Source organism: Neofelis nebulosa, chromosome 11 (genome assembly GCF_028018385.1).
Source record: "Neofelis nebulosa isolate mNeoNeb1 chromosome 11, mNeoNeb1.pri, whole genome shotgun sequence".
Lineage (NCBI taxonomy): Eukaryota > Metazoa > Chordata > Mammalia > Carnivora > Felidae > Neofelis > Neofelis nebulosa.
In genome coordinates, this window is record NC_080792.1 from 87,533,049 (window position 1) to 87,554,326 (window position 21,278).

Sequence of the window (21,278 nt, forward strand, 5' to 3'; positions counted from 1 at the left end):
GACCATCTTGTATATCCTTCCAGACACAGCCAGCTTCATGGACATGGGACCTGTGCAGTTCCATTAAGGACCCATACTTAAGAGAGACCTGAGCTTGGTCTAATGCTCTGCTGTTGCCATCTTGAAGTTCTTTATCTTGAATAAGTGACCCCCCTGCCCTGGTCCCCCAAATTAGTAGTAGGTTTTATTTCCAGCTATATTCCATGCATAGTTAAACACGTGATATACACATATACCCCTCTTTCCATCTCCTTTTCTTTTAGCATTTGGTGATTCTAAAAGAATGTGTGTGGATGAAATCTCCCAGGGAGAAGATACTTATTAGTGCAATTTACCAAATATTTCTGCTTCTTCTGTTTCTGGGTGAGATTGCATTTCCTGATTCCCTGGGACCAAGTTCCTGGGGCCAAGTGACTAGTTTTGACCAGTGAGTTCGGGGCAAAATGGAGTGCATCGTTTCTAGATCAGAGCATTTAAATGCCACTCTAAGACTTGCCAGATTTCTCATTCAAGAGTTCAAGATAGTGGCTATTCCATTAGTTTTGTTTTCTGAGTGACTACGATGAGCAGAGCCTCCCAGGTGACCCATGGTGAATATTTATTGTGGATGAGAAATAAAACGACATCGTTTTTAAGCCATGGGATTTGGGAGGGCTGTTTGTTATTGCAACATAACCTGTCATGACTGATAAAAATATAAAAAATGCTGAGGCAGAATTTGCTGGAACTGACACATAAAAGGAGAAGAGTCCTAGAAAGATACGACAAAGAACATAGAGGCAAAGACAAAAAACTAGGAGAAAGGGCCCAAGGGAGTCATGGAGATCAAGGGAATAAATTGCTCAAGAGGTAGAGAGTGGTACATGGTGTTGGTCCAAAAGGCCAGGTGAAATAAGGAACAAAACATATCACTAAATATGGCAACTGATAACTTATCTGTAAGCTTATTAAGAACAGTACCCATGAGGGGCGCCTGGGTGGCTCAGTCGGTTAAGCGGCCGACTTTGGCTCAGGTCATGATCTCACAGCTCATGAGTTCGAGCCCCGCATCGGGCTCTGTGCTGACAGCTCAGAGCCTGGAGCCTGTTTCAGATTCTGTGTCTCCCTCTCTCTGACCCTCCCCTGTTCATGCTCTGTCTCTCCCTGTCTCAAAAATAAATAAAACGATAAAAAAAAATTAAAAAAAAAAAAGAACAGTACCCATGAAATGGTGGTGGGAGAAATAGCAGACAGAGGGCTGAGGAAGCGAAGGAAGAGCATGAGATATCATTGTCTGAGTTCAGCAGAAAGACCAGGATCCCTGCCACGAGCACTTTTGAGAAGGGTTGAGAAAATTTGCATTCAATCTCACCTTTCTCCCACTCTCCAGTCTCCTGAACTGAGAGCCAGGAGGTAATGTAGCCCCTGGTGCAGCTCACATGAGTAAGAAAGTAAAATTTAGCTCAGACTGGAAAAGTAAAAATTGGCTTGGCCGCTTAACAATCTGGAAGAGCAGTAATGAGTAAAGTCAGCTGCAAAAATAACACCAAACAGTATTTCACTGTACCTGTAAAGTGATAATACCACCACCCCCAATCTTTTTTGTTTTAAAGATAAACTTTCATTTGACTGTGGGGGATAAGCTTAGGAATCCCCCAGGCTTACATCAATGGGTTAACAAGGCATAAAGAAATACAAAGCCATAACATGCTCACGCCCAAGTTTGGGTAAACCAGATTGGCACCCCAAGAATAGGGCACCCCAAGAATAGGGAGGCACAAAGGTGCCAGAAATAGGGAGGTGCAAAGGCACCCCAAAATAGAGAGGGAAAGGCAAAGGCCTGAAATAGAAACGGTGCAAAGGTGCCCAATACATAGGTATATGAAATAAACAAGATTAGATGTTCAGGGTGGAAGCACCCCAATTTAGTACTATAGCAGAAAAGCTGCTTTCACAGAAGAATAAGACCAGGTTAGGTAAATTGGTGAATTGGACTATGGACCACTGTGCTGCAGGCAAAGCAGCCCAGAGTGGAGATGGTTAACAAAAGAAAAGGTGCCTTATTAACCCTGAGGTTATTCCCCCATCTGTCTCATCCCCTAGGCTGGCTAAGGTAAACAGAGGTGCTGCCTCACGTCCAAGGTAAACAACCTTCCTCCCGACTGCCCAACGCCCGGATTTTGTGTTATATTGACCCAAACCCCAAACACTGTATATCTTCAAAACCCCCCTTTTCCCTCACATCCCCAAGTTAATGTTCTTAGTTTCTTTATCTCTTTGTACATGCCCATCACGTTTGTAAACCTTCTGGCATGAATGGATACAGGACAAGGACCCTTAATCAGGGCTTTTGTCTTTTCTCGGACATTAGCCATCTCTCGCTTTAATCCTCATCCGCTCTTTTGCTGGCCAAAATAGAACTTTAGACTTAGAATCTACGACACTTTACAACAGTTTTAAGTTTGCAGAAAAATCACAAAGATAGTACACAGCTTTTCCATATATCCTATACCCAGTTTCCTTGATTATTAACATCCTACATTAGTATGGTACATTTTAATAATTAATCAATATTGATATATTAATATTAACTAAAGTTCATATTTTATTCACATTTCTTTAGTTTTTAACTGATGTTCCTTTTCTGTTTTAGGATCCTATCTAGGTTATCACATTACATTTAGTTGTCATGTCTCCTTAGCCTCCTCTTGGTTGTGACAATTTATTAGGGTTTTCATTGTTTTTGATGACCTTGAGAGTTTTGAAGGGTATGTTAGGTGTATTGTAGCACCCCCACTCCCATTTTTTTTGAGTGATTGCTGCTTTCTTACTGAGAAATATCATCCTCTAAAATAATAAACTATCAGAAAATTTGCTATTGGGAATTGCATCAATAAGAATGAAATACTCCACTTTTGCCTGGAGGATCTAAGTCACAACCTTGCCAAAGAGAAGCAGCCTCAAATTGCATCTCAGGTACAAAGCTTCGGATAAAGGGTTTCTTTTTTTTTTTTTTTTTAATTTTTTTTTCCCAACGTTTTTTATTTATTTTTGGGACGGAGAGAGACAGAGCATGACCGGGGGAGGGGCAGAGAGAGAGGGAGACACAGAATCGGAAACAGGCTCCAGGCTCCGAGCCATCAGCCCAGAGCCTGACGCGGGGCTCGAACTCACGGACTGCGAGGTCGTGACCTGGCTGAAGTCGGACGCTTAACCGACTGCGCCACCCAGGCGCCCCAACGGATAAAGGGTTTCTAGACACAACATTCAACATCCATCTTAGCTTTATTGCTTCCAAGGAAGCAGGGCCCTGGGTCCACTTCGCAATCCAGATCTAAAGATGACCGTTGTATACAAACCTGCTTTGCTCTGAGTCTATCAAAATCCGTTGTCATTTAAATTTAATCTAAACCCCACCATTCCCCATAATCCTATGATAGCTCTGTCCCTTTAATGATGCCCCTAGATCCTCTGGCATGAGCTTTTCCTTATGGAATGAGTCAGTAAACCTAGTTTTGTTGAATGGTAAGTTTGTTTCTGATGGTCTTAGGCTGATTGGCCTACATCACACGTGTAACTCAGGGGGCACAGAGGAGGGCAGAGAGTGGATCTAGAGGGTCACGCAGGAAATATCCAGTATAGAAATAAAGCCCTCCTCCCCTCCCAGCCCCAGCAGATCTGATGCTCCCCTCCCACCCACCACCCCCATCTACAGACCAGAGTGCTGTGGAGGATGTGTGAGAGGGAGGAGAGGAAGATCTTCATTCACCCAGTGTTCACAGACATCTGGGGTTGAACAAAGGGTTGTAGAAATGAATTAGTCAGTCTCTGAGTGGGCCTTGAGACAGTAGAAAGATCTAGGCCCTTTTATTAAGTCACAATGGAAACACTGGGTCTCCTGACATTTGAAAGGCTGCCCCTTTCCCCTAACTGAAATGAGTCCAAAAAAGTCAAAGAAAAAAAGGGATAAGGCAGAATTCTAAAAATGCCCTTCCTTTGAACACCATCTTTGTGCAGGCATCTGGGGGAGGCCAGCTGGGGCAGGGTTATCTGCCAGCCAGGCCTGTAGGACTTCTCTTCTCTTGTTTATCTCCAGCCACATCTGGGGCAGCTGCCAGGACCCGCCCCCACTCTGCCGTCATTGGAGGAACTCAAACTTAAAGGCTCCTGCTAAGAATCAGGATGTTTCATTTTCCTCTTACTGGTGGGCTTGCTGTGGCTGGTCTGGGAAGGCTGAGCCCTGGTCCAGACCCTTGTGGACAGTGAGCCTCTTGCCATGGCAGCCTGCTGCAGCTGTAATGATGTTTTCCAGTATGAGACAAACAAAGTCACCCGGATCCAGAGCATGAATTATGGCACCATTAAGTGGATCTTCCACATGATCGTCTTTTCCTACGTTAGGTAAGTGGGGTGTGGGGATGACCCCGGATGTCTGCAGGGGTTGACAGCACAAGAAACCTCAAGGTGCAGCTTCTGGTGCACAGCCTGAATTCCACGTGGTTTTAAATCTGAGACTTTTTTCTGATAGCAAGCTGGGGCTGGAGGTGGGAGTGGGTGTTGGGGTGGGAGAGGCAGGTGGTTGGAGGGGGGTGTGTGGGAAACAGTGTCAGGCTGCTGCAGAAAGAAGCCACAAGAGGCAAAGCCATACTCAGGGTTCTACCCCAGACCTGCCAGGGTGAACTGGGCAAGGCATGCCAGGGAAAAGTGGGAAACAGGGCAACACCCTGGATTCCTAGGGAGGAAACAAGGATTCGGGGCACGCCTGGTGATAATGCTGGCATCTGTCTGAGTCATCACTGCTTAAGGGAGGAACAGGACCAGACTTGTCAATGTAACCAGGTCCTCTCCAGTGGCAGGAAAGCCCCCCTTGCTCATTTTTGGTTTTGGTTTTGTTTTTTAAGTTTACTGAGATATAATTCACACGCTATACAACTCTCTCAATTGAAGTGTACAATTTAGCAGTTTTCAGTATATTCAGAGTTGTGCAACCATCACCACAATCCATTTCAGATTTTCATCACCTCCAAAAGCAACTCCACATCCCTTAGCCATCACTCCGAACCCTTCTGCTCACCTGTAGCTCTGGTGACCCACTGATCTACCCTCTGTCTCTAGGATTTGCCTGTTCTGCACATTTCATATAAATGGAATCAGGCAGTATGCGGTCCTTTGTGTCTGGCTTCTTTCACTCTGCATCACATTTTCTTTTTGTTTGTTTAAGTTTATTTATTTATTTTGACAGAGACAGCACGAGCGGGGGGAGGGGCAGAGAGAGAACCCCAAACGGCCTCTGCATTGCCAGCATAGAGCCTGATGTGGGGCTGGAACTCCCAAATGGTGAGATTATGACCTAAGCCAAAATCAAGAGTCAGGTGCTTAACTGACTGAGCCACCCAGGTGCCCCTGCATCATGTTTTCAAGGTGCATTCATGTTGGAACATGTATCTCTATTTCATTCCTTTTTATGGCCAAGTAATATTCCATTGTATGGATAGACTGTTTTCTTTTCTTTTGGTGGACATTTGGGTTGTTTCCAGTTTGGGGCTATTATGAATAATGGTGCTATGAATACCAGTGTACATGTGTTTGCATGAACATGTTTTCAGTTTTCTGGTGTACCTACTAGTGAAACTGAAAGATCATTTAGTCACTCTACTTTCGACCTTTTGAGGAACCACCTACCTGTTTTCAAAGCGGCTGCACCATTTCATGTTCCCACCAGCAGTGTGTGTCCCATTCCTCCACATCCTCAACAAACACTTGTTCTTGTCTGTTTTTTGGATCATGGGCATCCTAGTGAGCTGTGAGTGGTTCTCACTGTGGTTTTGATTCAGGGTTACCTAAAGGCTAATGCCCCATTGCTCTTTGTGATGATAATAATGAAAACTTGCATCTCTATAGGCAGGCAGTGTAGTTTACCGGCTAAGGGTTAGAGCAATTATTTTATAATCCTGGGTAAATTTCCTTGGCCAGGTCACTTAACCTCTCTGAGCCTCCCTTTCTGCATCTGCTCATAGAGTTATCATAATTAAACAAGAAAAGGCATGACAAGTGCTTATCGATGTCTGGCATAGGGTGAGAGCTCCACAAATAGCAGCTATTTAAAAAAAATAATCTTTTTGACTTAAAAATAGAATTATCATAGGGGCGCCTGTGAGGCTCAATCAGTTAAGCATCTGACTCTTGATTTCCACTCAGGTCATGATCTCACAGTTCATGAGTTCCAGCCCCACATTGAGCTTCAAAGCCTGCTTGGGGTTCTCTCTCTCTGCCCCTCCCTTGCTCATGTAATCTCTCTCTCTCTCAAAATAAATAAATAAACTTAAAAAATAGAATTACCACAAGATCCAATAATTCCACTACTGCGTATTTACCCAAAGGAAATGAAAATTCTAACTTGAAAAGATATATGCACTCTTATGTTTATAGCAGCATTATTTACAGTAGCCAAGATATGGAAGCAACCCAAGTGTCCATTGATAGATGAGTGGATAAAGAAGATGTGGTATATATATACAATGGACTATTACACAGCCATAAAATGAATGAAAGCTTGCCATTTGCAATGGACAGAGCTAGAGAGTATAATGCTAAGAGAAATAAATCAGTCAAGACAAATACCATATGATTTCATTCATATGTGTAATTTAAGAAACAAAACAAATAAACAAACAAAGAAAAAGGGGATGCAAACAAACAGACTTAAATACAGACAACAAACTGGTGGGTGCCAGAGGGGAGGCAGGTGGGAGGGATGGGTGAAATAGATAAAGGAGATTGAGTACACTTATCCTGATGAGTACTGGGAAACGTATAGAATTGTTGAATCATATTGTACACCCGAAATGAATACAACACTATGTTAATTATACTTGACTAAAACAAGAGTCTATTTTCATATACATTCTCTCCTTTGACTACCAAAGTAACCATGCCCATGCCTGGGATTTGAGGTCTGGAAATGTGGATTCAATAATCCTTCACTTCAGGGTCCATAGGTGGCTCAGTCGATTAAGCATCCAACTTCAGCTCAGGTCATAATCTCATGGTTCGTGAGCCCACACTGGGCTGTTAGTGCAGAGCCTGCTTTGGATCCTCTGTCCCCCTTCTCTCTCCACCCCCTCCCCCACTCTTGCTTGCTCGCTCTCTTTTCTCTCTCAAAATAAATAAACATTAAAAAGTTTTTAAAAAAAAATCCTTCGCCTCTTTAAACCTTGGTTTCCTCATCTGTAAAATGAGGACAAAGTTTGTCATAAGAATTAAATGAGTTACTAAATACAAAGTTGCTTGAGAAATACCTGGTGTATGGCAAACTCTTACCAAGTATTAATTCTTATTAATATTATTAGGATTATCATGATTTGATTCATATGTTTATTACGCAACAAATACTGAATAATAAACACATATAGTACATTCTAAAATAAGGCTCATTACTTAAGCCAGGTATCATAGAACTGATGATGAAGGGCAGAGTTAGTAAATGCTCCTTTATGCACCAATAGGTACATCGTGTGTCACAATTCCATGTAACAGGTGACGTGATTTCCTGGTATTCCTGGCACACAATTTCTTAAAAGCAAATTATTATATACATAAGAACAGATTGCTATGAGAATGCCTTATAATGATAAATATTTTTCTCTCATATGGGGGAATCTTACCTTACATGCATTTAAGTCCCTCAGATTCAGTTACACATGTTCCAGGGGAGCCTGGAGAGACAGCACAGTTTAAACAGTGCGATGACTCAGTGATTGGGTACCCCAGACTAAGCATGAGAGGGGTACTTGAGTTGGGGATCCTTCAGTCAGTCTCTGTTCCCTCACACTTCTCACAGAGTGACGGCCTTGCACCCTGCCTGTGAATCTCAATCCATACTCCCCACCCAACATGTCCCCGAAAATAAGCCACATCTTTCACCTTCACCTGGAGCAAAACTGGAAAAACAGTAACTTGTTCCAGAGTCAGAGGAAAAATGGACTTTGATGGACTTGTTGGAAGGTAGAAGGTCTGTTTGCTATGCTTTGTGGACAAGTCAAAGGTTTAACCAAAGGCAATTAAAAAAAATTTTTTTTTAATGTTTATTTATTTGTGTGAGAGAGAGAGACAGAGTGCAAGCAGGGGAGGGGGAGAGAGAGAGAGGGAGACACAGAATCCGAAGCAGGCTCCAGGCTCTGAGCTGTCAACACAGAGCCCGATGCGGGGCTCGAACTCACAAACTATGAGATCATGACCTGAGCCACAGTCAGACACTCAACCAACTGAGTCATCCAGGCGCCCCTAACCAAAGGCAATTTTGACAGGACATGATTTTTACCTTGAGCACTGACTTGAGAAGGTAACCCCTATGTAAAATGCTACTCCATTCTTTATATTTTAAAATATAAAATTGAAGAAAAAATATTGCCAGCTTTGTTTTTTTACTCTATGTTAATGGAATACCTATTTATATCCCATTGAATGGAGTCCCATGGACAACAGCTTAGGAAATCCTGCCTTAAGTTTTACTGTCAGGCCTCAATTTGACCATTTACATCAAATGGGACTGGTATGAACCACAGGGGGAAATCCTGACAGGCTCACGTAATACTCAAGACATACAGCAGCAGGTCGTGGGGTCTAGCTGTGGAGTTCCAGGTTCAGAGTCTGCCCTTACTAGGGTTGAAAAGGCAAAGAGCCAGGATAATGAAGTAAGATGGGGCTTCAGTTATTGAGACTGGGGTACAAGGCAGGGGCTGTCAATAAAAGAAACAAGACTGGGGGCGCCTGGGTGGCGCAGTCGGTTAAGCGTCCGACTTCAGCCAGGTCACTATCTCGCGGTCCGTGAGTTCGAGCCCCGCGTCAGGCTCTGGGCTGATGGCTCGGAGCCTGGAGCCTGTTTCCGATTCTGTGTCTCCCTCTCTCTCTGCCCCTCCCCCGTTCATGCTCTGTCTCTCTCTGTCGCAAAAATAAATAAAAAACGTTGAAAAAAAAAATTAAAAAAAAAAAAAAAAAAGAAACAAGACTGGTTAGCTTCTCTTAGTCCCTCAAAACCAAGTTCAGATTGGAATCAAAGGCAGGGGCTGCAGCTATAGGCAGGGTCAAATGGCCCCAGCTCCTGGGTTGCAAGAGTGTGTAGACAGGATGCTGAGTAGGCCTGTGTTAGTCAGAATTGTTTGGATAATAAGTGACAGAGACCTAACTCAGGTAAGCCACCACATCACACAGTGGAAGAGATGGGACTGCTCTCAGACATGGATGGTTCTAAAAGCTCAAACTATGTCATCAGGGCTGGGTTTCTCATTGTGACTCCACTTGGCTTTGTTCTTGAATAGGCTCTCTATGTAGCAAGATGCCATACTCACATCCTCAGCAACTCCAGAGGGGCAAGCAAGTCTTTCCTGATAGCTCTGGCATGAAAGTCCCAGGAAAGTCTCTGATTGGTAGGGCTTCAGTTACATATCCACCCCTGAACCTAGCCTTGTGGCTAGAGGCATGGTGTCACCTGATTGGACAATCCTGGGTCATGTGTTCATTCCTGTGGCAGGAAGTAGGGAGAGAGTGGCAGGGCTGAATGAACCACATCCAGTGACTTTACCTTAGGAAAGAAGAATACTGTTCCCAGAAGAAATGGGAAAAGAAAGGGGGGGATGGGGCAAAGAAAAAAATAAACATTCATTACAAGGTTTTTCCAAAAGCCAGAAATTTCAGAGACTTCTGAAGTCTACTGCTTTATCCCTGGCTTGTCTCGGCCCCGTGCCTGGGCTGTGGAGACTCTGCCCCAGGTTATTGCCACGGCAGGGACCTCGGGATTCTCGACAGAAATTTCCTCTGAGAATCAGCTCCTAGAATTCCACAGGATTTTCTAACCCATGATTCTGGCATGGGAAGAATGGGATAATGATGATTATACTCCCAGGAAAACTGATACCAAAAAACCTGAATGACAATAAAAATAACTTCCTTACACTGCTGGCTTTATTTGTATCATCTCATGGCATGCAGGTATTCTTTTCATTATTGCACAGATAAGGAAAGGGAAGCTATGAAAGATGGAGTTAATTTCTGAAAGATCATCCAGGTAGAGAGTAGGTTTCAAAAGGGATTCAAATCCAAAACCAGTGCAATGCTCTTAACCCAGAAACCACACTACTGAAGTGTTTACCTGGCAGAGTGCAAAAGCCCAAGTACTAGGCCTCCTGAATCCTTGGCCAAGCATTCTTTATTCTTCACCTTGATTCGTCTTTCTGGGTTGGCCTGGGCGAGTGCAGGACAAGGAGGGAGGCTGGGATGAGGATCCCATTAGCTTGTCCTTTTCCATTACTCATTCATTCCCGCAAATAAATTTTAGACTATCTACTATGAGTTGGGCACTGTCTGTTGCTCTAGAGATTATAACAGTGAGTGAAACAAAGTGCCTACAACTCATGGGGCTATATGCCAGTGGAGGAGAAAGATATGATACCAAAAAGCAAAAAAGACATAATAAAATGTCTGATGGTGATAAATCTATGAAGAGTAATAAAGCAGAGAAGAGGACAACAAAGATGGGCAAATGTGAGCATGTGTGTGATAGAGGCATTTAGGTTAGATCTGCACAAAGAGAGGGACAAACCATGACGTATCTAGAAGAGTGTTTCTGGTGGGAGGGTACAGTAAGTCCAAAGGCCCTGAGGTAGAGATTTGATAGGGTGTTCAAGGAAAAGCAAGGGGGTCAGGTGGCTGGAGCAGAGTGAACAAGTTAGCGAACCGAGAAGTGGTGCGTGGACTGGCGAGGTAACATGGGTGGGGTTGGAAGGGCAGATCATTCAGAGCCTTGGAGGCCACTCTGAGTTCTTTGGATTTTATTCTGAGTGAGTTGAGAAGCCATGGGAGGATTTTAAGCAGAGAAGTAAAAGAGATTTGCATTTTCTCAGGAAGATTTCCCTCTTCCCTGGAGACTAGTCCTCTCAGAAGCTTCTCCAGTGATACAGAAGACTAGAGAAGATTGAGAGAAAAACAGGAAAAGAGACTCCATTCAAACTGCTTCTTCTCCCTCACCCAGTCAACCTCTACTTAGGCTAACAGAGAGCGCAATACTGTCCTGCACAGCCTCGGGCTGTCTGTAACCATGGAGACGGTGCTGTTGTGCTAGTTTGTGGCTGTTAAAATGTAGCTCCTGGCTGGCCGCCTGTTACATGGGAGGGCTGCCACACACCTTTGAGGCTGGGCCTGTTCCAACTGAGTGGAAGGGAGTCTACCATAGAGGTGGGAGGAGACACCGGGGGCAGGGGAGGGGCAGGTCCAGCCCATGCACAGCCCCTCTGGCCCCTGCCACTTGAGGGCAACAGAAACAGGAAGAGATTTGCCACATTCTCATCCCACTCTGGACCCCACTGTGTGATGTGATAGAGAAGGGGGGTCCAGAGAAGACCCACTTCAGGAGGAAACAGCTCGAGGAGGAGGAGAATCCAGCCACCTGATCCACATATCTGAAAGAAAAAAAAAAAAAAAAAAAAAGAGGAACAGCCAGAAGGACCTGGTGAAAGCCAGAACCTGGTGAAAGAGGAGGGAGGAGCAGGGGCTGAGTGCAGAGAGATTTGGAATTTGTTTCTCAGGGCCCTGGGAAGCCACTAAAAACTTTTACAGAGGGGAGTGAAACCATTTGGTGCCTGTGTCTAAAAGTGCTCTCAGGCCTCTGTGCGGAAGGTAGACTGTAGAGGGCAGGAGTGACAAGGGGAGGGCAGTGAGAAAGCCACCAGAGTCACCCAGATGAGAGAGATGGCGACCTGGATGAGAACGGGGCGGCGCAGGTGGACCAAAGTGGGCAAAGCGGGGATACGTTTTGGAGGCAGAACTGACAGATTGCTAGGAGGTGGAAGATGACTCTGGGTTCTCTGGTGGCCGATGACGCCTTGTACTGACAGGAGGAAGACCAAGGAGGCAAACTTGCCAACTAAGCATTGGTAATGATGTTGAGCAAGCAAACAACTACTACCATCTATTGGCATCCCTCCATTAATGTCTAAACTAAAACATTAAACGAGCTGGAAGCACACAGTCTACAAAAAAAAAAAAAAAAAAAAAAAAAAAAGGTGCTTTCAAATGAATAAATTTAGCTTTATGAAGGCCCTGCCTCGTTGTCCTGTTTTTCTCATTTTGCCCTAGAGGCCAAGGCTTCTCTGTGGACCAGCTGTCACATACCCACGGGCTTCTGGAGACCAACACTCCAGCCCAGGCCCCCACCCAGGGCAAGCGCCTCCCAGCCCTCCTGGGTTTTTAGCATAGCGCTGAAAAAAGAAAGGACCTGAATATATGGATTACTCACAGAGCAGCATGCGTCAACTGGCCAACACACAAGATGCCAAGAAGAGGAGGCAAAGGTGGGACTGGAGAAGCCAGCAAGGATCATGTTATGAACAGCCTTGAACTTCATCCTGAGGATACGGAGAAAGCATGCAGAGTCTTCCCCACCCTGCCACCAACATTTCATTATGAAAAATTTCAGCCATTTGGATTGCCTTTTCTAAACCGTATTTCCTCTCAAACTCAGCAGAGTGGATTCTGTTTAGAACCAGATACCCTGCCCAATATAATACTAACATCTCCTTATTACAGAAGAAGAAACAATGACCCAGAAAGGTTAAGTAACTTACACATGATCATGTAGCTGGTAAGTGGTAGAGCTAAGATCGAACCCAAGCTTCTCACTCCAGAGTGCAAGCTTTTACTAAATAATGGAGGAATGGAGGAGACAGGAGCACAAACGGAGACAGCGAGACCAGTCAGGAGGCTACAGGGCAGTCCAGGTGAGAGCAGATGGTGACCTGGACTGAGGAGGTAACAGGGGCAGAGGACAGAAGTAAATGAATAACATGAGGAGGATAAAACAACAGGATTTGACAATTGAATGGTTGAGGGGTAATGAGGGAAAGGATGTTAAGGAATGTTTCTGGATTGGGCAACTGATGGGTGGTGGGAGAACTTGTTGGGATAGGAAATGTTGGGGTGGGGGGAGCCCATCTGGGGCAGAAGATGAGTTCAGAATTGGAGGCACAGAGTTTGACATATCTATGGGACTTACAAATGTAGACACTTAGTGCGTAGATGGATATGTGAATTTGGAACTAGAGATGGAGATCTATGGATCACCAGCATATAGATGGTAACTAGAACCATGGTAGCTACAACTGACCAGTAAGAGAAGATGTAAATGAGAAGGCAAGAGGGCTTAGAACAGATCCCTGGAGAATGCTGACCTTTAAGTGATGGGGAGCACAGAAGCCCCCAAAGGATTCTCAGAGGGGGTGGCCATGGAGATCCAAAAAAGTCAGGAGAAGGTGGATTCCAGGAAGCTAAGGGAAGAAGGGGAAGGAGGTGTTGCATGGTCATCGGTGTCAAATGCTGCTGAGAGTTTTAGGAAGATCAGATCTGTAGTATGTCTATCAGATTTAGCGAGGATGACGTTGCTGTTTACTTGGCAAGAGAGGCATTAGAGAAGTGGTGGAGTGGGAGCCAGACTGGAGTGGGCAGGGGAGTGAATGGAGATGCGGAAATGGATGTGGTGACTCACTCTTTCAAGGGACTTGGCTACAAAGGAGAAGAGAGGCATCGAGTGGTGGTGGGAGAAGAATGTGGGGTCATGAGAGGATTTATTTTTAAGATGGGAAATGATGTTGAGTGCAGATGGAGAGGAGGCCAGAGAAAGGGAGATGATGAGATAAATGAAAATCATCATCACCATCATCATCACTGTCACCAACTAACAACCACAAAGAGAGCTTGTTCTTTTCTGGGACTAACTGTTAGACATTTCTTCCTTACTTTGAGTCCAAATCAGTCTCCCTGTAATTTTCCCCGTTAGTTAGAGTTCTGTGATCTCTGTTGTAGTTGACACTCTTCAAATGGCTGCACCCTGCTATTGTAGTTTTCCTTTACTTTAAAGGAATAACGCCAGTCCCTCTGGCCATGTGCCCTCAACACGGTACCCAGATATTTTACTATCTCAGCCAATCCCACACAACCACGCTCTTGTTTTGTCAAAGCCCTCTTAAAAGTGGTCCATGCACTCTGGCTTTGCTGGTGGAAGCATGAAATGGTTCAACTTTTTGTGGTTTGGCAAAATGAATTGAAATATAAAATGTATGCATCCTTTAACCCAGAAATTTATCTTAAGGTGTGAAATTTGTCTTTGGTGTGAAAAGATTCTTTTGCAAGTACATGCCTGGCAGTGTGAGAGAGGAAGATGGAGAGGCAACAAAGCACAGTGCTTAAGAGAACAGACTGAGCCTCAGTGGTGAAAGACTGCATGCTTATCCTTCCAAGATCACGAACAAGACAAGGATGTCTGTTTTCACTGCTGCTATTCAACATTGTACTGCAAGTTCTAGCCAGAGCAGTTAGGCAAGAAAAAGAAATAAAAGGCGTCCAAATTGGAAAGGAAGAAGTAAAAAACCACACTTAGATAATACGATCCTATATATGGAGAATCCAAAAGAAATCACAAAAAGCTATTACAGTTAATAAACCAATTCAGTAAAGTTTCGAGGTACAAGATCAACATGTAAAAATCAGTTGTGTTTCTATACACCAGAAAGGAGAAACTCAAAAAGAAAATTAAGAAAATAATTGCATTTATAATAGCATCCAAAAGAGCATAAGCTGTGGGGCCAGGGTTGCTACACACATGTCTTAGTCTGTTGGGGCCACTATAACCACAGATGGAGTAGCGGCTTATAAATGACGGAAACTTCTCACGGTCTCTGGTGAGAATGCATTTCCTGGTTCATAGACAGCCATCGTTTTGCTGTGCCTTCACACGGTGGAAGGAGCAAGAAGCTTCTGGAAACTTTTTTTTTAATTAAAAAAAAATGTTTATTTATTTCTGACAGAGACAGAGCATGAGCAAAGGAGGAGTAGAGACAGAAGGAGACACTGAATCCGAAGCAGGCCCCAGGCTCTGAGCTGTCAGCACAGAGCCCAATGCGGGGCTTGAACTCACAAGCCGTGAGATCATGACCTGAGCTGAAGTTGGACACTTAACCAGACTGAGACACCCAGGTGCCCCTGGAAACTCTTTTATAAGGGCGTTAGTCCCTTCAGCTTTCATGACGTAATTACTTCCCAAAGGCCCCACCTCCTAATGCCATCTCATTAGGGTTAGGTTTCAACATTTGAATTTTATGGGCAGGTCACAAACATTCAGTCTATAGCACTATGTGAACTTAGGCTCACTTTATCTGTTCCGCAGTTTGCTCAGATATAAGGTGGGAGAAATTCTAGTACCTTCCTTACAGGGTGGTTTCGAGGGAGGTGAGGATTGAAAGAGTCAATACATATTGTTTATATATAATTAAAAGAATGCTTGGCACATAGAACTCTATCAGGGTTACCAAAACAAACAAACGAACAAAAAAATTTACAATTGGAAAAACCGACCAAAACTTCCAGTTACATACCAACCAGTAAGAGACAGGGGGCAAATTATCACAACTCACTTAGGTTGGGCTACATGGAACTGCTGATATTCTATTCCTTTGGGCTACAAAATGAGCAGTTTCATATGTTCCAAACTAAACACCAGAATGTTCTGGAACTATTAAAAGTGATTCCATATCATAGGTCTCTCTTTACCATACATATATCACTATTGTTGTAGAAGGATTTAGTAATAGGGACACCTGGGTGGCTCATTCTGGTAAGCATCTGACTCTCAATCTCGGCCTAGGTCATGATCTCACAGTTTGTGAGTTTGAGCCCTACATGGGGATCACTGCTGTCAGTCTGCCAGCACAGAGCCCGTTTCAGATCCTCTGTCCCTCCCTCTCTGCCCCTCCCCTGCTTGCAATCTCTCAAAAAATAAATAAATATTTTTTTTAAAAAAAGAAAGATTTAATAATATATTAATAAAAATAGCAAGTTCCACGGAGCATGCAGAGTGTGGTCATGTTTGTGAGTCAAGATGTGGGCATAAACAGATACCTGGAAGATACTCTCACTTTCAACAGCAATAACTTCTGGGAGGGAGAATGTTGGGAGCGTTTCATATCCTTTGTGCACTTCTGTGAAATTTACACTTTTACAACAACTAAGGCGGTTTTCTTGAAAAATGTGGCTCATAAAACCTGAACCAAGGGCTGCTATCGCTTGCTGCCTATTGAGGCCACAGGTCACTTTACCACGACCCTAAGGGTGAAATATTCTGCTTTTCTCACCAAAGCTTAAGACAACACCAGTTGTTTTGTTTTGTTTTCTTCTGGATGATATAACACAATGTTGGCTCATATGGGCTTAGGGTTATCTAACATTTTGGGGCTTCTAACATAAACTTCTGCCAATTTGTGTGGTCTATGGTTTGTACTGGCATAACTGAGTTTTTAGTTCAAGGTCAGGATTTTACATGTATCCATTATTTTTCCTCTAATTGATAAACATTAACTAGTAGATTAAGATTCACTCTTTGTTCTCTGTGCAGTTGAATGTGTAGAAAGCATTGTGTCCTGGAGTAGGAGTTCTTTGGATGAGAGAGAGCATTCGGGAAGTGTGAAAAGGAAATGCTGGCTAATGGAGAAGAAATGCAATAGCCAAAGGGAATTAAGAGGAAAGATGATGTCTTAGTCAAGCTGTGAGTTATAAGGAACTGAAACCCCTTCGCTCTAGCTCAAGGAAAGGTGGGGTAGGGTGGAAAGGGTTGCAGCTCTTGTAAAGCTACAACAGGCCAACTATGTCGCGGTCGGCTGAATAATGGCCTGCAAAAGATCTCCACGTCCCAATCCTTGGGACCTGTGAATCTGTTACCTTATGTGGCAAAAGGAACTTTGCAGGTGTGATGGAGTTCAAGGCCTTGAGATGGGGAGATTATCCTTGACTATCTGAGTGGCTCTGATGTAATCACAAGAGTCCTCAAAAGAGGAAAATGAGAGGCTCAAAGTGAGAAAAAGGAGACATGACAACAAGAGCTGAGGTTGGAGTGACATAGCTACGAGCCCAGGAATGCCAAGGCAGCTTGTAGAAGCTGGAAGAGATGAAAGAGATTCTCTCGTGGAGCCTCCAAAAGGAACCAGCCCTATGTCGCCTTGATTTTAGCCCTGTAAGGCCAATCTTAGGCATCTGATCCCCAGAACTAAGAGAAAAAAATTGTATTGTTTCAAGACACTAAGTTTGTGATAATTTGTTACAGCAGCAATGGGAAGCTAATACAATCAGTACTTAATTTGCCTTGGGGGTGGATGCTCTCCTCTGCTTTCTTCTCAGTTCATCTCTTGCTGTCCTTGGCCCCTTGCTGACCTCCCCCCACTGCTGAGTGGGCCAGGGATGGAAATAATCAGATTCTTCTCTTGGGGTTTTAAATATAAGAAGTAGAGACACAGAGGACATAGTGCCCAGGGCCCATGGTTCCTTTAGGGGCCTAGAGAATGTCTGTTGGCCTTGGGGTAGGTGTCAGTTATCCGACTTTGAGGGCAGTTCATTTTCAAATCCCACCCTTTCGCTGTGTGAGCCCAAGCACAGTGAGGGAGAGCCAGGCTTTGCTGGGAGGCGCTTGCAGCCTGTGGTCCTCTGAGGACTCTCTCACCACCTGGGCATGGGCCCAGGTGAGACACAGAATCTGAAACAGGCTCCAGGCTCTGAGCTGTCAGCACAGAGCCTGATGCGGGGCTCGAACTGACGGACCATGAGATCATGACCTGAGCCGAAGTCGGATGCTTAACCGACTGAGCCACCCAAGCGCCCCCCACCAACTCTTTCTTCTCCTCTTTTTCCCTTTGCTGCAACTCTGAAGCATTTTAATTCTTAAAATGGTATGTTCGTTATCATACAAAGATAAATTTTCTGACTTATGAAAGGGTTGGATTCCATTATGGCTGATTTATGATATGTTGTGAATTCTGGAATGAATATGACAGATTTGAATCGAGCTTCCAAATGGTGGGCCAAATGGACCCAGTGTTATTCTGTGGGAATGTCGCCATATCCAACAGGGAACACTGCACAGACCATGTACACATTGTGATGCTAGGCTGAGATACATTGTTGAACAAGTATTATATTTGTCTATGGAGTTATATGGAATAGCCCTTTCTTATATATGCTGATTGGACCTCAAATCTGGATCTCTAGCCCCAATGTCCTTCTTGATGAGCTTTTTTAAATGAATGGTATATAAATACTAAATCATGTTGAGAATAATATAATAAACTCCCATGTACCACCATCCAACTTAAATAAAACATTACTGGGGCATCTGGGTGGCTCAAGTTAGTTGAGCAGCCGACTCTTGACTTCAGCCCCAGGTCATGATCTCATGTTTCATGGGTTCCAGACCAAGTCAGGCTCTGCGATGACAGTGTGGAACCTGCTTGGGATTCTCTCTCTCCCTCTCTGTCTGCTCTTCCTGCGCATGCTCACTCTCTGTCTCTCTCAAAATAAATAAATAAGAACTTCTTTAAAAATTATAAAAAAAGAAATAAAATATTACTAATCCAGTTTTAGCTCCCTGTAAACCCAGCCTGGATCCCATCCTCTTTCCTCTCCCCTTATAAACACCATCCTGAACTTGGTGTTTGTCATTCTATGGTTTTATAGTTCTACAACATTTGTGTATATCTACAAAAATATTTTCCTTTTTTTATTGAGGTGAGATTCATATAACATAAAATAACCATTTTAAGGTGATGAAGCCAGTGGCATTTAATAACACACCATATTGTGTTTACACAACCTAGGTCCCAAACATTTTCACCACTCTAGAAGAAAACCGCAAGCATTTGAAGTCACCCCTGCTCCCCACCCCCTTGCACTCATCCATATACTCTCTGTCTCTATGGATTTACCTATTCTGGATTGTTTCATATAAATAGAATCATACGATATGTGACCTTTTGTATCTACCTTCTTTTATAAAGCATGTTTTCAAGGTTCTTCCACAATATAGCACGTCTCAGTGCTTCATTCCTTTTTTTTTTTTTTTTTTTGAGAGGGAAGAAACGCATGTGCAGTCATGGAAGGGACAGAGGGAGAAGGAATCTTAAGCAGGCTCCATGCCCCACACAGAGCTAGATGCAAGGCTCAATCTCATGACCATGAAATCAGACCTGAGCCAAAATTAAGAGTCAGATGCTTAACTGACTGAGCCACCCAGGTGCCCCTCATTCCTTTTTATGGCTGAATAGTACTTCATTGTATGGGTAGACCATGTTTTGTTTATCCATTCATCTACTGATGAACATGTGAGCTATTTCCATCTTTTGTCTTTTATGAATAGTGCTGCTATGGGCATGCGTAGACAGGCATTTGAGTGTAAAATGTTGTTTTGGATTTCTTTAAATTTTGTATTCATACTGTGGCATGTTTTGTTTTCTCAATATTATATTATTTCCATATTGATATGAGTAGCTCTCCATTTATTCTCAGTAGTGCATCCTATTGTATGAATCCAACAATTCATTTACCCATTAAATATTTAAGGACATTTAGGGTATTTTATTTTCCCTCTTACAAATGCTGCTGCCATAAACAGTCTTGTACCCAACTCTTTGGGCACATGTATGAGGATTTCTCTAGGGAGTGTACAAAAGCGTGGAATTGCCGGGTCCTAGGAGATGCACTTCCTCGAATGCGCCACATATTGCCAAATGTTAGCTGTCTTTTCAATAGTCTCCCAGGGTTCTCAACCCTGGCTGTGCATTAGAATCACCCAGCAAACTTTAAAAATGTATATAAGTACCTGGATAACTCCCCCAGACCTACTGAAGCAGAATTTCCAGGGATGGAACTGGGGAGCAGAAATTTTGAAAGCTCTCTGGGGATTTTACTACCCAGCCAAGGCTAGGAACAGCAGTGACCAAGTCATGGCCCACTCTGTCTTTGGTTTCATAAGGCCAGGTCATAGAAGGCAGCCACTGGCTTACACTTCCTAAATCATTTGGATATTAGGTGCTGGCCAGAGGGAAGAGACCAAATAAACACATGCTGAATGAATAAACAAAGCATTTAAAATAAAGTCGGAATTATTCAGGGCAATGGGAGACAGGAAAAACAAACGGTGGTGGAATCTACCATTTTGAATTCTTCTTTTTCTTCTTCTTCTTCTTCTTCTTCTTCTTCTTCTTCTTCTTCTTCTTCTTTTGAGAGAGAGGGAGAAGGAGAGAGAGAGAATCTTAAGCAGGCTCCACGCCCAGTGCAAAGGCTGACATGGGGCTCGATTTCACAACTGTAAGATCATGACTTGAGCCTCAATCAAGAGTTGGACGCTCAACTGACTGAGCCATGCAGGCGCCCCTACCATTGTTGTTAATTCCACTTTCTCCTTCTCTTCCTCACACTTATAATAATTTAAATTGATATTCTAAAGAAGGGATTAACAGGTAATGAACTGACCAAAGGCAGGAAACCAGAGTCAGAGCCACATCATGCATGAACACGTGTAGCACAGGGTTAAGAGGTCTGGCTCTGGGCTAGAAGGTAGACCAGTTGAAGACCTCGGTATTGCCACTGACGATCTGTGTTATCTTGGGCGCATTCCTTTACCTCTCTGAGCCCATTCTCTCATCTACAAAAGGGATGATTATAGTAACTATCTCCTATCACTGTGAAGATTAAACAGATGATGCATGTGGAGCACTCGGCATGTACTAATTGCTCAATAAAGGGCGGTTAGTATTATCAATATTATTTATAAACCAGGTGGGTGTTTCTGGAAAACAGGTGGCTGACCTGCTGGGTACTTCCTTAGGTGTTGATGTGTTGCTTCGCCCCAGGACAAAGCAAGTGGACCAATCTGGAGCTGGACTTTGTTATTTAAGAAGCTGTCCTATAAACTACAGTCTGTATTAGGCAGTATTGGAGGTTGACATCAGGGGCAGTAGTTTCCAGATAGTGAGTGCTCAGTGTGCACTCAGCATATGATGCTGAGGAGTTTGCACACATATCTCATTTCATCCTCACAACAACCCCTAAAGTAGGTATGACTATTCTTCCCACTTTACAGATAAGGAAAATGAGTCACAGAGAAGTCAAGCAGCTTGACCAAAGTCACCGAGCAAAGCTAGGATTTGAATGGAGGCAGCCTTCAGAACCTGCCCCCCAAGTCCCCGCACTGTGCCTCCCTTGAGAAAACCACTGATGCTTTTCTGTGTCTGCCACTTAGCTTTGCTTTGGTGAGTGACAAGCTGTACCAGCGGAAAGAGCCTCTTATCAGTTCTGTGCACACCAAGGTAAAAGGGATAGCAGAGGTGAAAGAGGAGATTTTGGAGAACGGGATGAAGAAGGTGGTGTCCAGTGTCTTTGACACGGCGGATTACACCTTCCCTTTGCAGGTGAGCACGTGCCAGCCACCCCCT

The 21,278-nt window shown here is 43.8% G+C and overlaps 2 protein-coding genes and 1 long non-coding RNA gene across 15 annotated transcripts in view; 2 read left to right on the forward strand and 1 right to left on the reverse strand.

The window, feature by feature from the left end:
• The window catches only part of IFT81 (intraflagellar transport 81), a 210,804-nt gene that overhangs the window by 135,185 nt on the left and 54,341 nt on the right, over window positions 1-21,278 (reverse strand). The gene's annotated exons all lie outside the window — the stretch shown is intronic.
• The window catches only part of LOC131489377 (uncharacterized), a 199,831-nt gene that overhangs the window by 37,326 nt on the left and 141,227 nt on the right, over window positions 1-21,278 (forward strand). The window lies entirely within an intron of this gene.
• P2RX7 (purinergic receptor P2X 7) overlaps window positions 3,911-21,278 on the forward strand; it is a 45,957-nt gene continuing 28,589 nt past the window's right edge. The window contains exons 1-3 of one of the 5 annotated variants that reach the window (XM_058691297.1): window positions 4,283-4,380; window positions 16,415-16,564; window positions 21,086-21,254. In XM_058691297.1, the coding sequence (XP_058547280.1) occupies window positions 21,198-21,254 (57 nt within the window). In that variant the 5' untranslated portion in view covers window positions 4,283-4,380; window positions 16,415-16,564; window positions 21,086-21,197. The other 4 variants (XM_058691296.1, XM_058691295.1, XM_058691298.1 and 1 more) reach the window with 4 other exon arrangements.